The sequence below is a fragment of the Eurosta solidaginis genome, chromosome 5 (genome assembly GCF_040869045.1).
Source record: "Eurosta solidaginis isolate ZX-2024a chromosome 5, ASM4086904v1, whole genome shotgun sequence".
NCBI lineage: Eukaryota > Metazoa > Arthropoda > Insecta > Diptera > Tephritidae > Eurosta > Eurosta solidaginis.
The window spans coordinates 89,919,883-89,935,510 of NC_090323.1; the positions used below are offsets into that span (position 1 = coordinate 89,919,883).

Here is a 15,628-nt window from a genome sequence, read left to right on the forward strand (position 1 = left end):
CCCAGTTTTTCTAGTTTCTTCACCTCGCGCAAACTGGCATTATCACCGACAAAAGCCACGGCCACTCTGGTTACGACGTGGAAGGAACAGTGGACGCAAATATTGTACGTTTACGTCGATGGTAACGTTCGATAATACGCTCACATTAAAGGCGCATACCACCGAAATTATATCTAAAATACAACTCCCCAACAAAGTCCTCAATTCGCTTGCCGGTAGCACTTGGGGAAAAAGATAAAGAATCTTACCACGTACAAAGCAATTGGCCGGCCACTCATGTTCTACGCATTACCAGTTTGGTCGCCTGGTCTTAAAAACACATACTGGAAAAGGCTGCAGGCCTGTCAAAATGCTGCTCTTCTTATGACCCCTGCACATCTCGTATATAGTGAGGCCAAAGAGCTCAACATTAATGACCACAACGAATTGCTGAACAAGCAGCAAACAAACCGGGACACCCTAGCAAACAACTGCTTGATCTAGCACCGCCTCCAATAGGGTTAAGGGAGCATCCCTATATGCACTATGATGAGATCCGGCACATGCAAACACAGCCGTTTAATCCGGTCAAGCAGAGGGAGGCCCTAGGCAAAATCTACACTCTGTTGCCAGGACGTGCCGAGTGAACTCTGTTATCAATATACAATATCCTACTCGTGCAGAAGAAGAAAGAACACTACGAAGGGATACACGAGTCACCCTCCCCCATTTCGTTCTGGATAGTGTAACAGGTTAAACTCTTACTTATCCAGAATCAACCCCGACATACGTAATGTGTCCCCACATGACACCAATCATCCATTGTAAGGTGGAACCTACGCCTCTAACACCAATGGTCTGCCCCAGTTTCCTTGGACTTCCGTTAGAGAGCTTTAATGACAATTTGTGAGTGGTCGCACCCATGGAATGGGCGAAACATTCTTAATACAACAATAACCCGGAAAAGGACGGTTTTGCTATTGTTTTAAGTTTTGTGCAACAAAGAAGTAAAACTCCCACAAAAATTTATTAAAATTCCCTTTTTTCAATTAAACCAATGTGGCAAGGGACGTTGTAATGTTTCTGTTTCCGTCAAAAATATACGAATCAATTTACCTTAATATTCTTATATCATGGAAAATGTTTAGAAATACGAATCACAATTTTCTTCAATGAAATAATTAAGTTTTCATTTTCACACACTGCCACTTGCTTCATTAAGCGAACATCTGTGCGCAGCTCCTGTTTAACAATTGAGACAATCAAAATAATTGCATGCGCAACTTCTCACAGATGTTGCACCAAATATGTATGTGTCTGTTTTTGAAAAAGCTATATTATCCTTTGATGCACGTGCAATAATGAGATAATTAGGAGTTTGTATATTGTATGTAAGATTAAATTCTATAAAGGCTTTAATGTACAAAGCTTGCCTAATTATTTCATTAAGCTGTTGTGTGAATGTGGAATGTAAAAGATGAACAGACGACTAAATCAAAGATTATTATAAAGAAGTTCACAGACATGTCATCTGTACTCAGGGAATGCCCATGTATTAAATAAGGCTTAAAAAAATTCAAATATTAACTATTCCAGATCGTCTGTGGAAAGGTTTACGGAGGAGGAATTCGACATCAATTTTCTTCGCGCTGTTACTCAATTATTTAATACCACTTAAACAGTTGTAAGCCAAACAAAACATTAGTTTAATAAAGGCCTTAAATTCATTGTACTATAGCTTTTATTTAAACCAAAGATCCTATAATATGATAAACCATTTTGCTTTACATTTCAGCGCCATAACCCATAAACAAAAACAAAAAAATTCAAAATTTCAATGTTTATTTATGATGAACTTTAGCATATTAGTAAGTCATTAAATTCTATAAGATAATCTACCATACTTTTTGTGGTCAAATTGGCCGAACGGACGTTCCAAATATGTACATACCGCTTGGGTACCATTAGGCTTCATTTAATTTTATACATACTTCGTGACTCGACACAAGGCGGCCGCCAGATATTAATTATGTTAACGACGTTTAAACTGGCCAGGCCATGCTATACTTACGATTGAAAGATGATGATCCGACCCCGAAGGTGTTATTATAGGAACACGCCTATGGAAGCATATGAAGAAGGCAACCCCACTACGCTGAAACGACCAGGTTTCCACCTGATTCCAACGATTTAAATTCCCTTGGTGTAACAAATTACCAGTAAGACCAGCGAAAAGCGGATAAGCGCCATTTAAGTAAATAAGTAAGTAATTTATACAAAAAAAGTGCTCAATAAATGTTGTGCAACTTGTATTTCCGTGGCAAGTAGATAATAGATCACGATTACGATCCTTTCTAAACATGTATTTAAAAGTTGGACACATCACTCGTGGTAGGCCTGTCGTTGTCTTAACCGACTTTATTCCTCCATCGTCGCAATATTTGACAAAATCTTGAGAGTTGAAAGCAGATCCTCTATCTGAAATAATTTATGCTGGGTTACCAAAATTCGTACTTTGATTGCTAAGCCGCAGTATTACTTCATTCGACGAGGTAGACTTCGTCGGACATAACCAGCAAATTTTGTAAAAGAATCAATTACTGACAAGATGTGCTTGTAGTTCTTGTGTGCCGACTCTAACGGGCCTAAAAAGTCGATATGGTACGTATGCTTTTTGTAACGGATGTAAAAACCCCTCTTGTTTTCCCCTCTTACTATTAGTTATTATAATGGGATGCAGCAAGCTATATACTCTTGTATTTTTTCATCTGAACATGGTATGTAGAACGTCTTGGATTTTAACTCTTTAGTCTTCTTCGCTGCAAAATGACCTCTGTTATGTGCGTTGCCTATGATTTGTCTTTGATTTGGGAATTACCAACAACTCAACGTCTTTGACTAACTTGTCATTTTTAAGAAAAATAGGAAAATTGTTTTATAGCTTTAATCTTTTCGTCTCGATCTTGTGCTTCTTTAATACGAATACAGGTACTGTCTACAACTATATTCACAACAGGGTGTTTGTTTAGAGCATCAACGTGCTTCATACGTGTGCCAGCACGATGTTCAACTGCGTAATTTTCTAGAAAAAGAACCCAACGTGCCACTTTGGTACACAAACTCTTTTTTACAGCGGTTTTGCAAAAGCATTACAGTCGGTAACTAATTTTAAATGTACATATTCCTAGTAAATAAATACTGCCAAAAATTCCAATTCGTAGCTAGTATATTCTATATATAGCGCTTCTGTTGCTTTTTACTCATAAAATATACAGAATGTAACTGGTTGTCGTCTGGTGATTTCTGCAGCAACACTGCACCAAATCCTTCAATAGAAGCATACGTGTGCACCTCCGTTTCTTACAATTGATTGAAAATAGTCAGCACCGGATTTTCTGTAAGTAACTTCTTTAAAATATTAACCGCAGCCTCTTCTCTAGCACCCATGCAAAACTTTACATTGTTTTTAGTTAAGTCAGATAATGGTTTCGAAATTATTGCATAGTTCGGAATAAACTTTCTGAAGTAGCCGGTCAAACCCAAAAAAACGTTCTAACTGTTTTAATGTTTGCGGCCCCTCACTAAAGCAGGCACCTTGTCGTTGGGGTGACGGCTTAGCCGAACTCCATAGCGCCCGACTATGGGGCTGAGCGGGTTAGGGCCTGCATCTACGCCGTTTCGCTTCATAGGAGGGCGGCGAGATGTCGGTGACCAAGAACTGCCAACCCCCTAATCCAGGGTGTTATGCGGACCGTGCCTATTGAACGATTTGCAGCCAGGGGATATATTCGGCTGTATTTGAACGGAGTCTTCCCGATACCGGTCCGCCTCGGGAAGTAATGATGGGCTTACCACAGCAAGGGGCGATGTTGTGGCGGACGGTTTTTATTCCAATTTTTAACATTAGACCGCTGAGCCCGCCTTGTGGGCAGGTAGTCGTACGACCAAGATGAACTCAAAAAGGCGCCATTCCAAGAACCAGGAGGCGAATTAGCCGGAATGACAGGAACCAAACCTCAAAATCTGCAAAAGCAGATCGAAGAGAGAAATATAAGCACTGGAAAGCCATGAACGCCAAAAGCTGTAATACAGGAAGAGGAAGACAAGAATGGCTTGAGAAGTAAAGGCAGTGTTAATAAGCTAAAGGGAGATAACATTAAGACATAAGACTCCGGTTTTCACCTTGAAGAAGATGAGCGAAGTTGCGAAGCAGTCCCTGACTGTGGCACTAATAGATTGCAGCGTCCCCAATGGGCAGATTTCAACCGAAAGGTGGATATCCGTAGAAGAGGAGGTGATCAGTGTTGTGACGAATATTAGTGACACTAAGTGATACTCACATCACTAATCTGATACTAAGTAAATAAAGCCACAACAACAATAAAGCAAGCTGCCACACTTGTATGTACATAAGCAAATCAATCATTATGTCTACACATATGTCCATACAAGCAGCGGAGAGAAACGCACAAACACATGTATATATCTGAGATAATGCCAAAAGTAGGCAATCATCGGTGGAAGTATCACTCACATATACACGCGCATATGGCTATGCGAGAAGCTATGATCGTGCATCTGTAGTTATAGCTGATAAGTTTATAGCTGGTAAAAAAGTAGTAAATTCTAGAAATAGAAACGCCTAGAAATATGCCAACGAGGAAACCAAAGAGTATAAAAGCATTACCAGCTGAGGCACGACCAATCAGTTTGTTTTAAGCAAGCTATTGGTTGTGAAGTATCAGTGTTATTGTGCAGTACTTTAATAAAGGCCATTTTGCATTATTGAATATTAGAGTTATTTACTCAACAGTTTAACGATACGAACGTTAGTAGAAGGTGTAAAATAAGCGGATTTTCACCAAATTTGTTACAGTATTATTATGATCAAAATCATGCATGATGAGCCAAACAGACCGCTACCAGCCTTCGAAACAGCTGGATGGCACAATGGGGTTAAACTGATGACCTGCACCAACAAGGCGACTTTAGAATGGCTGCAGAGAGTTGTTCCAGACCTTCAAAAACAAGAAGGAGCAAGCTTGAAGGTGGTGGATAGAGCACTTATCCCCACGATACCAAAGGCCAAGGTTTGGATCCCCCGAGTGGTGAAGGCGGAAGACACGCTTAGCATGATGCAGCGGCAGAACCCGAACATACTAACACGGGTTTGGAGGGTACTACACGTATTCCGACACGTGGAGGGGGCCAGTACTACATCCTCCAAATTAATAAGGACGCGGAGGATCTGTTGCACTCACAGCTTGGGAAAATATCCTGGGGCACAGGTAGTATATTTATGCGCCTTAAAAAGAGGAGGGTTACCCCTTTATCACTAACATCTAAATCCCCATATCAAAATACCCAAATCAAAATCCCCAGAATCAAAACCCTATAATCAAAATCCCCAAAATCAAAATCCCCAACACGAAATCCCCATTTTCTGTGTGAAAAACATTCAAATTAGGTTTAAAATCGCGGCGATTTTTCACACAGAAAAAGGATAGTTATGTTTATTCTATTTCCAAATTAACACTTCAGTATTAATGATTTCACAAATATTTAATGGGCACATTAAAGAAAATACAGTGCAACGCAATAACTTATAAATACAATTAATACAGTATTTACATAACAAAAAAATTCAATATTCATTGCATTGCAGATAAACACCGGAACATTGTTTTTTTTGTATAAATTACATTATAAAACCCTGCCAGCAGTTTTCTGATAATTTTATCGTCTATCGCCAAGAAGTAACTAATTCGATACATTCTGCAGTTAATAAGGCGGTAGAAATTCATTTGACAAACAAAACTTATACTTTAACGGAATTTTTTCTCCAAGAAGATATTTAGGCGATGGAGAACTGTAACATTTTTAATTTTCCTTTTTTCAATTATTTTGAGAACTTTTGCAGTTTGCTTTCGTAGTTTCCTTCTTTTCAATAGCTATATTAATGATATTATGCTAATTTTGCGATATCTTTTCATCGTTGGTTCACTACCAGATCTTGGTTTTTCATTTAAATTTTTAATATTTTGTTACAGTATTTTTAATAATAAATTTATAAACCAAAATTAAATAAATAGAAAATGAAATTTAATTCCGTGATCTGGCATTGAACTGACGACTTTTTCACGGTACCTAAAGCCTAAGCCTCTGTGCCACTGATGTACATAAAAAGTTGTTGTCAAATTCGCAATATAACATTCACATGGTTAGAACAGAAAGAAGATATGAAAACACAATGCAAATAGAACGTGTACCGTTAGGTTATTCCCCATCATTTTACTTTATGCTTATAGTCATACTTACATATATATAAATGCGTAATTATGTTTGTACGCGTCAGAACTTTACTTTATGATTTAATTAAAATTTTTTTTGTGTTCGAGGTTTTTTGATATTTCTTCAAAAGAGGTTTGGGGATTTAGCGCCAAAAACAGTGCAGGGATTTTGTGTTGGGGATTTTGGTTATGAGATTTTAAATTTGGGGATTATATATTTGGGATTTTTTTTTACCTGGGGATTCTGTGTTTGAGGATTTTTTTTGGGATTTAGGGGCACTCCCCAATAACCCCAATATCCTATAAGCAGGGGAGGTAGAAAAGCACCTCCATAACTTGAAAGTAGCGGCAAATGATGGGGGCAAATGAGGGCAAATGAATGGTGCTGAAAATTTTAAGAAAAACCAAAAAATATGCTAAAAGCAGGACGGGTGGAAAAGGACCACGAGGGCCTGGAAGTAGCAGAGAAGGGCAAAGGTATAAACCTAGCGGCGTAGGTATTGGAAGTGGACAAACAGCTCAATGATGCTGCGAGTCTAACAAAGACGCTTCGAACAGGGTAGGGAGAAACGGACCTCAAGACTCGGAAAACAGCGGGAAAAATGCATTGCGTGAGCGCAGTGGCGGATAATTTGGAGGGAGACAAACAGCTCAATGGCGCTGCGAGTCTTACAGTAAAACCTCCAACACAGTAAAGTGGCATCGAGCGAGCTCCTCCTGACTCTTGAGGAGGGTTCGTTTGACGTGGCGCTGATACAGCAGCCATGGCTTTCATCTGAAAGGTTTCTGGGCTCAACGCTTGCTCATTCAGCGTTTATTACGCAAAGATGGAAAGCAGGGTTAGAGCTGCAGTCATGGTAAGGAAACACCTATACGCGTGCAAGCTATCTAACATCAGCACCGAAGACCTAGCGGTAGTCGCAATAGAGGGAAAAAAAGAACCTTCCCTTATCCTGGCATCCTGCTACATGGCCCATGTCATGGAAGCCCCACCAGAGAAGTTCAAAAGGCTGATGGATCAAGAAGGGTGCAGAGGACGGCTTGTCATAAGCGCGGATGCAAATGCGCTTCACAGCGTATGGGGTGGGGACGTTATTAATGATAGAGGTGAGTCCCGTTTTTGTTACATACTACAGAGTAGTCTACAGATGGCCAACAGAGGTAGCGTGCCTACTGCATATGCTGGTCTTACGTCAAGCACTGTGCTCGATATAACATTGAGTTCTGAAATGATGTATCGGGGTACGAATGGAGGGTCCTTGACAGGCCATCATTCTCAGACCATGCATATATCAGCTTCAGAATCCCCCTAACGAGGATAGAGAAGGCTTAAACCTTTAAAAATCCTAGGGCAACGGACTGGTACAAATTTCAGAAAGATGTAACAGGAAGACTGGGGCAGCCTAAAGAGGTTGCCACCGTAGCACATTGCTCGATCTTCAAATTTGAGACGACAAAAATGGTTTTTTAATATTCCTTTTTTTTAATCTGGCTACTCCATTACAAAAAAGGATGTCAAGATATATCAGAAAAAGCATATTTGCGACTAGTTTTTTGTTTATACATTTCTAGCGGTATTGCGAATGGGAGGGAAAATAAACAAACAAAAACACAGTTAGTGCGAACGCGACTAATGCAGTTTTTAGTAGTCCATAACTATGAAAGTAATAAATATATTTTAAAAATTTTTTCAGTGGAGATTACTTAATATATTCTCTGGTTAAACTTTTTATATTTTTGTGTTTTGAGTAAAGGTAACTGTTCGCAGATGAAAAACGCAGTGCATGTTTTTGCAAGTGATTCCTAATAAAGTTAAATTTTCAGCGGTCTTGATCTTTTGAGTCCACCAACATCCACCTCAACAAGGAACACATATATAACGTACACATATTTCTTTTTAAAAATACGAAAGTAAATTCTGCACATACATGCACTTTTGTGAGAAAATTAAAATTTAATATGAGCGACTCTAAAATATCGCATAGAATTTTGCTTGATATATGGTTATCTAACCTTAAACAAGATAGATGCGAGAAAATATGTAACTTTATAACTATGAATTTTAGTAGCGGATCAACAACAACTATAGATTTTGATAGACTTAAACTTTTTTTCCTCCCGTTTATGCTCAAAATTTGAAGGGAAATGGGCAAAAGCGTACAGAGTAAAACCTCTCTTCTTGCATGATAATGATAAATGGCTTTCAGTTACAATCGACTTTTCTTCATTTACAAATATTGCTGTGAAGGAAAGCCAGTCCAGAGGTCGACCTGCAATAAGCTTCGATGATTGCAGTCAAAGAAGTAAAGAATGAAAAGTTAAGAAACTTACAGAAACAGTGACAGTAGTCAATTACTTTTAGCAGCTGAAATGCAAATGCGCCCGCCCGGGAAGAGAAGCTCAGCAGGGATAGTAAAAGAGCTTGCTTCACATCCCCAGAAAGGGGAAATGTTATTAAAAAGTTAAGAACAGCGAGCAATAAGATTGAGACTCTTTCGAACCTAGACTCATGTACTGGCAATGAATTGCAAATTTTATTTAAATGGGGATGCGATGGTGCAAATCAGAGCCTTTGTAAGCGCAATTGATCAGACGAGCATAATAATGATGAAAACTTATTTAGCATATCCCTTGTTCCGATTCAAATGTATGTGAATAATTTTAAAGGAGAGAAGTTGACAATGTACCAAAATCCTGCTCCGAACTCATCTCGACATTGTCGTCCTATTAAAATAATGTTTGCTAAGGAAACCACTGACTTAATAAAAATGGAGGTAAAATATATCAAGGAGCAAATAGCAGAACTCCGCCCAACAAAAGTGAACGTGCTGGTTGATAACGTCCAACGCCCTAGTATATATGTTCACCCAAAAGTAATTTTATGCATGATTGATGGTATGCACAGCCCTTTCCAATTATAATTCGTCCCAAGTATGTTAATTGTGTGGGGCAAAACCAACGGAAATGAACAATACTTCAATTTTATCAAAAACAAAAAAACCATTGATCTTCAACTTTTAGAATTTGGCTTGTCACCGCTACACTCGTGAATAAGATTTATGGAATGTTTGTGCCATATAGCTTATAGGTTGAAAACTAAATCACGGCAAGTTCGGGGATCAGAAAATAAATGCAAGGTACAGCGGAGAAAAACTATTATTCAGAGAAATTTAGATCGGAAATGGGGTTATTAGTAGATATGCCAAAGCAATCATGTGGAAATACAAAAGACGGCAATACCGCTAGACGTTTTTTTTAGAAATTCAGAAAAGTCGGCAGAAATAACCGGAATAAATTTGGAGCTGTTGCAACGATTCCATGTGATACTAGAATGCTTAGCGTCGGGATATTCCATTGATGCAGAGGCGTTTGATGTTTATGCGTCTGAAACTATGGAACTATATTTAAAACTTTATCCATGGTATTATATGCCAGTTACGGTATTTAAAGTACTCTGTCATGGCAAGGTTGTAATTGATCACTGCATACTTCCTATTGGCCAATTATCTGAAGAAGCCCAAGAATCGAGAAATAAGGACAATAAACGCTACAGATTGGAGTTCACACCAAAAAATTCTCGAACCCAAACAAACAACGATTTACTAAAAAGACCTAATTTCGTCTGATCCATACATTTCTAACTTAAGGAAATCTCCCAAGACGAACCATGGAGCCATTACTTCAGATATATTAAAATTGCTTAAAAACCTGTTATTAAATATTGAATTTGATGAGAATTAAACTGCTTCGTAAAAATTCTGTCTAATAAAAAACTAATTTCTTAGTTTATTTTGGTTTTTCATTGTATACACCGATATACATACATTATTGAGGTATGCAAACCTTTCCAATGTGTGGTTCCTATGGGAAGTGGGCGTGGCAGTGGGCGGATTTATAAAATTTTTTGCCTGAACCTACTTTTCACCACGAAAATGATATGTGCAAAAATTCATAATTTTATATCCGTTAATTTTCAAGTTATAATTTTTGTCATCCATCGAAGTTCGTACACTGTGCGTAGAGGAGTTGGAGGAGTGCAACAACTTCTTATCAAAGGCGCTGACAATTGCGTACAACAGAGCTTGTCCTCTGAGAAGGTTCAAGGGGAAAGCAAAGCCACCATGGTAGACTAAGGAGCTGAGTCTTCTTAGAGGGCAGGTAAAAAAGATTTTTAAGCTGGCAAAAGTTGCGGAAATCGGGGAGTGCTGGGACGAATACAGAGATCTATTGAGGATCTATAAACGTGAAATCAACAGGTCAATGCTCCAGTGAAACGGCGAGACGGTATCTATGCTAAGAGACTCTGGCCCACTGAAAATGATTGGGAAAGTTTGTATAGTAAAAATGCCACAGTACGGAATATTTGTGGCGAGTCAGATGTGCAGTTTCGGGCCTATGCCGGAAGCCACCTGCTGAAGGTAAAGCCAGTATTCGAGTCTGTTATTGACACTAATTAAGCTCAAATATGATTCCTTTATTATATGTTATTGAGAATGTTAAACAATCACTGTTAGGCCATAAAACTACAGTTTAAACTAGACATCGAGGTAAATGCGGTTGACAATGTGGTTCCTTTTTCGAAAGGAATTTTCAATATTTTTTCTATTTGGTCATTTGCCGCAGCGTTCATATGGGGCTTTGCTGATAAATTCATTGAATAAAGACGCGTGTATAAATTTTGTAAATTCTTCGCATTTTTACTATAACACTTTTTGATCCTTCGAGCCGGATATCTGATTCGGCTCGCTAAAAATTCTTTTCTTCGCAATTTACAGTCTGCGTTTAATTGCTGATAGAACCGCTTATAAATACATTTTTTCGCCATTTAATTTCCGCGTTTTGTTTCGGTATTAACAATATCGATTTACACTACATCTCGCGATTCTTCTCTTAATGCCATTAAGCGATATATAGCGAGAAGCATTGATGAAGTCTTTACGATGGATGCCGAGACTGTTACCAGTTATTTGCAGCTACTAAACGAACAAGGGGTCCGTTTCAGCACAGCACAGGATGCAGTGGAAAACTCGTGTGGAGACGAAAATATCGAAGAAGAAATATCGTTAGACGAAAATGTACGAATTGAGGCAGAAACTTGGTATTCTACGGCTTTAGCTAATTAAAATCGTGTGCAAAATTGTCGTTCACAAACTCCAAATTCGACTGCAACCCTACAAACCATTTCTGCTTCGATAAGATTACCGGGAGTTACCAGTATTTTCGGGTGATTCAACCGATTGGATAATTTTTTACCTGCCTTCTCTTCGCTGGTTGATGCCAAAGCTGCGCTGTCGGATGGGCAAAAAATTCATTATTTATGCAGTTTTTTAAAGGGGGTGATGCTTTGAAGATCATCAGCGGCTTCAAGATATGCGACACTAATTATAAGGAAGTATATGATTTGCTGAATTCTCGTTATAAAATCTTGAGTGTCATCGTTGAATCACATTTCAAAGCAATGGCTGAAGACCGAAAAGCTGAAAGTGACACTGCCGATGCAATCAAATATTTAATCGACGCATATAACCAACACATTCGGGAACTAAAAGCCTTAAGGCGCCACGTCGATTCCTGGGACAATTGGTTGGTACACGAAATAGTGAATAAACTTGCATTTGATACTAGAAAGCAGTGGGAGTTATCACTCGTTAGTGATGAGCCGCCAACATTCGAAGAATTAGTGACGTTTCTAGAGACAAGGTGTAGATCACTATCGAGGCTATCATCAGCAGTTCTGCTACAAACAAGTAAGTCCGTTACGGTTACCAAATCTAACAAGGTTTTTCACGCACTTTCCGTGCAGAACAAAACCAGTTGTACTTGTTGTAATGGCACCCACAAATCTACAATTGCGAAAAATTCAATCGCCTAGATCTGCAGGAAAATAAAATTAGCCAAACACTCCACGTTCAAGGACTATTTCAATTTATGAAGCCTGGCCGCATTGACATATTGATTGGTATGGATGTTATGGATCAACTGATTTCTTCGGAAATTCGCAAAGGTCCGTAAGGATCACCTATGACGCAGCGCACAGTCTTAGCTGGACACTATGTGGAAGGGTTGACAATCTTTCAGCGCCGCGCCTACAAACATTTATTTGTGAGGTACAACTTGATCAAGTATTGACGAGATTGTGGGAGCTGGAATATACTCCACATAAAACAAAACGCACTTAACAAGTGAAGAATATTTCTGCGAAGAACATTTCCAGTCAACACATCAAAGAACACGGGATGGTCGATTTATTGTAGAATTGCCGCTTAAACCAAAAGTTTCATTGGGAGAATCTAAAAATTTTGCTATTCGTAACCTTTTGCGCATAGAGAGAAAATAAGCTAACGACAAGGAGCTACGTTTACGCTACAACGAATTCATGCAATTACTTATTGACATAAACCATATGGAAGCTGTCACCGAAGTATCGAATCAAGCGTATTACATGCCACATCATCTAGTAATATGATAACCTAGTGTTACGACTAAGCTGAGGGTTGTTTTCAATGCATCCGCTAAGACATCTGATTGATGAGCCAACACCGCCCAGGGGCTTAAGGAGTCATCTCCGTAAGCATTATGAGGAAATACGGCACCTGAGAACTCAACCGTATGAAGCAAAAAAAAAACACAAGCAGGTCCTCAGTGAACTCCACAAACAGGCGTCGGACCTTACCCAAAACTTGCAAAAGAGGAACGTACATTCCCCAGGGAAACGCTAGTCACTCTAGCTCAACTTCGTTCTGGATACTGTAACAGGTTAAACTCTTACCTATCCAGAATCAACCCCGACATACAAAATGTATGCCCTGCTTGCAAAGTGTCCCCACATGACACCAACCATATCCTTAATTGTAATCTGGAACTAACGCCTCTAACACCCCACACATTATGGTCCCACCCCTGTTGAAACAGCATTTTTCCTTGGACTCCCGTTAGAGGATATTGATGACAATTTTTGATCGGTCGCACCTATTGGATGGGGCGAAGCACTGCTACAACAACAACAACAACGACGACTGCACGATTATGGCAACGGGACCTTGCATTTCTATAGATGAATTAAAAAAAATAATGATGAATTAGTTCCTAAAATAAACAGCTATCTCCCCAGTTTTTCTAGTTTCTTCACCTCGCGCAAACTGGCATTATCACCGACAAAAGCCACGGCCACTCTGGTTAGTACGTGGAAGCAACAGTGGACGCAAATATTGTACGTTTACGTCGATGGTAACGTTCGATAATACGCTCACATTAAAGGCGCATACCACCGAAATTATATCTAAAATACAACTCCCCAACAAAGTCCTCAATTCGCTTGCCGGTAGCACTTGGGGAAAAAGATAAAGAATCTTACCACGTACAAAGCAATTGGCCGGCCACTCATGTTCTACGCATTACCAGTTTGGTCGCCTGGTCTTAAAAATACATAATGGAAAAGGCTGCAGGCCTGTCAAAATGCTGCTCTTCTTATGACCCCTGCACATCTCGTACATAGTGAGGCCAAAGAGCTCAACATTAATGACCACAACGAATTGCTGAACAAGCAGCAAACAAACCGGGACACCCTAGCAAACAACTGCTTGATCTAGCACCGCCTCCAATAGGGTTAAGGGAGCATCTCTATATGCACTATGATGAGATCCGGCACATGCAAACACAGCCGTTTAATCCGGTCAAGCAGAGGGAGGCCCTAGGCAAAATCTACACGCTGTTGCCAGGACGTGCCGAGTGAACTCTGTTATCAATATACAATATCCTACTCGTGCAGAAGAAGAAAGAACACTACGAAGGGATATACGAGTCACCCTCCCCCATTTCGTTCTGGATAGTGTAACAGGTTAAACTCTTACTTGTCCAGAATCAACCCCGACATACGTAATGTGTCCCCACATGACACCAATCATCCATTCATTTGTAAGGTGGAACCTACGCCTCTAACACCAATGGTCTGCCCCAGTTTCCTTGGACTTCCGTTAGAGAGCTTTAATGACAATTTGTGAGTGGTCGCACCCATGGAATGGGCGAAACATTCTTAATACAACAATAACCCGGAAAAGGACGGCTTTGCTGTTGTTTTAAGTTTTGTGCAACAAAGAAGTAAAACTCCCACAAAAATTTAATAAAATTCCCTTTTTTCAATTAAACCAATGTGGCAAGGGACGTTGTAATGTTTCTGTTTCCGTCAAAAATATACGAATCAATTTACCTTAATATTCTTATATCATGGAAAATATTTAGAAATACGAATCACAATTTTCTTCAATGAAATAATTAAGTTTTCCTTTTCACACACTGCCACTTGCTTCATTAAGCGAACATCTGTGAGCAGCTCCTCTTTAACAATTGAGACAATCAAAATAATTGCATGCGCAATTTCTCACAGATGTTGCACCAAATATGTATGTGCCTGTTTTTGAAAAAGCTATATTATTCTTTGCTGCACGTGCAATAATGAGATAATTAGGAGTTTGTATATTGTATGTAAGATTAAATTCTATAAAGGCTTTAATGTACAAAGCTTGCCTAATTATTTCATTAAGCTGTTGTGTGAATGTGGAATGTAAAAGATGAACAGACGACTAAATCAAAGATTATTATAAAGAAGTTCACAGACATGTCATCTGTACTCAGGGAATGCCCATATATGTTTAAATAAGGCTTAAAGAAATTTAAATATTAACTATTCCAGATCGTCTGTGGAAAGGTTTACGGAGGAGGAATTCGACATCAATTTTCTTCGCGCTGTTAGTCAATTATTTAATACCACTTAAACAGTTGTAAGCCAAACAAAACATTAGTTTAATAAAGGCCTTAAATTCATTGTACTATAGGCTTTATTTAAACCAAAGATCCTATAATATGATAAACCATTTTGCTTTACATTTCAGCGCCATAACCCATAAACAAAAACAAAAAAATTCAAAATTTCAGTGTTTATTTACGATGAACTTTAGCATATTAGTAAGTCATTAAATTCTATAAGATAATCTACCATACTTTTTGTGGTCAAATTGGCCGAACGGACGTTCCAAATATGTACATACCGCTTGGGTACCATTAGACTTCATTTAATTTTATACATACTTCGTGACTCGACACAAGGCGGCCGCCAGATATTAATTACGTTAACGACGTTTAAACTGGCCAGGCCATGCTATACTTACGATTGAAAGATGATGATCCGACCCCGAAGGTGTTATTATAGGAACACGCCTATTGAAGCATATGAAGAAGGCAACCCCACTACGCTGAAACGACCAGGTTTCCACCTGATTCCAACGATTTAAATTCCCTTGGTGTAACAAATTACCAGTAAGACCAGCGAAAAGCGGATAAGCGCCATTTAAGTAAATAAGTAA

At 39.0% G+C, this 15,628-nt stretch overlaps 2 protein-coding genes across 6 annotated transcripts in view; one reads left to right on the forward strand and one right to left on the reverse strand.

Annotated features, from left to right (window-relative positions):
* The window catches only part of Alg11 (ALG11 alpha-1,2-mannosyltransferase), a 392,778-nt gene that overhangs the window by 327,250 nt on the left and 49,900 nt on the right, over positions 1-15,628 (forward strand). Inside the window, exons 5-6 of one of the 5 annotated variants that reach the window (XM_067788976.1) lie at positions 14,959-15,046; positions 15,158-15,256. The exons of 2 other annotated variants lie outside the window; for them this stretch is intronic. In XM_067788976.1, the coding sequence (XP_067645077.1) occupies positions 14,959-15,040 (82 nt within the window). In that variant the 3' untranslated portion in view covers positions 15,041-15,046; positions 15,158-15,256. Of the gene's footprint in view, positions 1-1,575; positions 1,712-14,958; positions 15,257-15,628 lie in introns of those variants that run through there. 2 more of the 5 variants (XM_067788974.1, XM_067788973.1) reach the window with 2 other exon arrangements.
* LOC137252862 (uncharacterized) overlaps positions 1-15,628 on the reverse strand; it is a 631,431-nt gene that overhangs the window by 87,730 nt on the left and 528,073 nt on the right. The window lies entirely within an intron of this gene.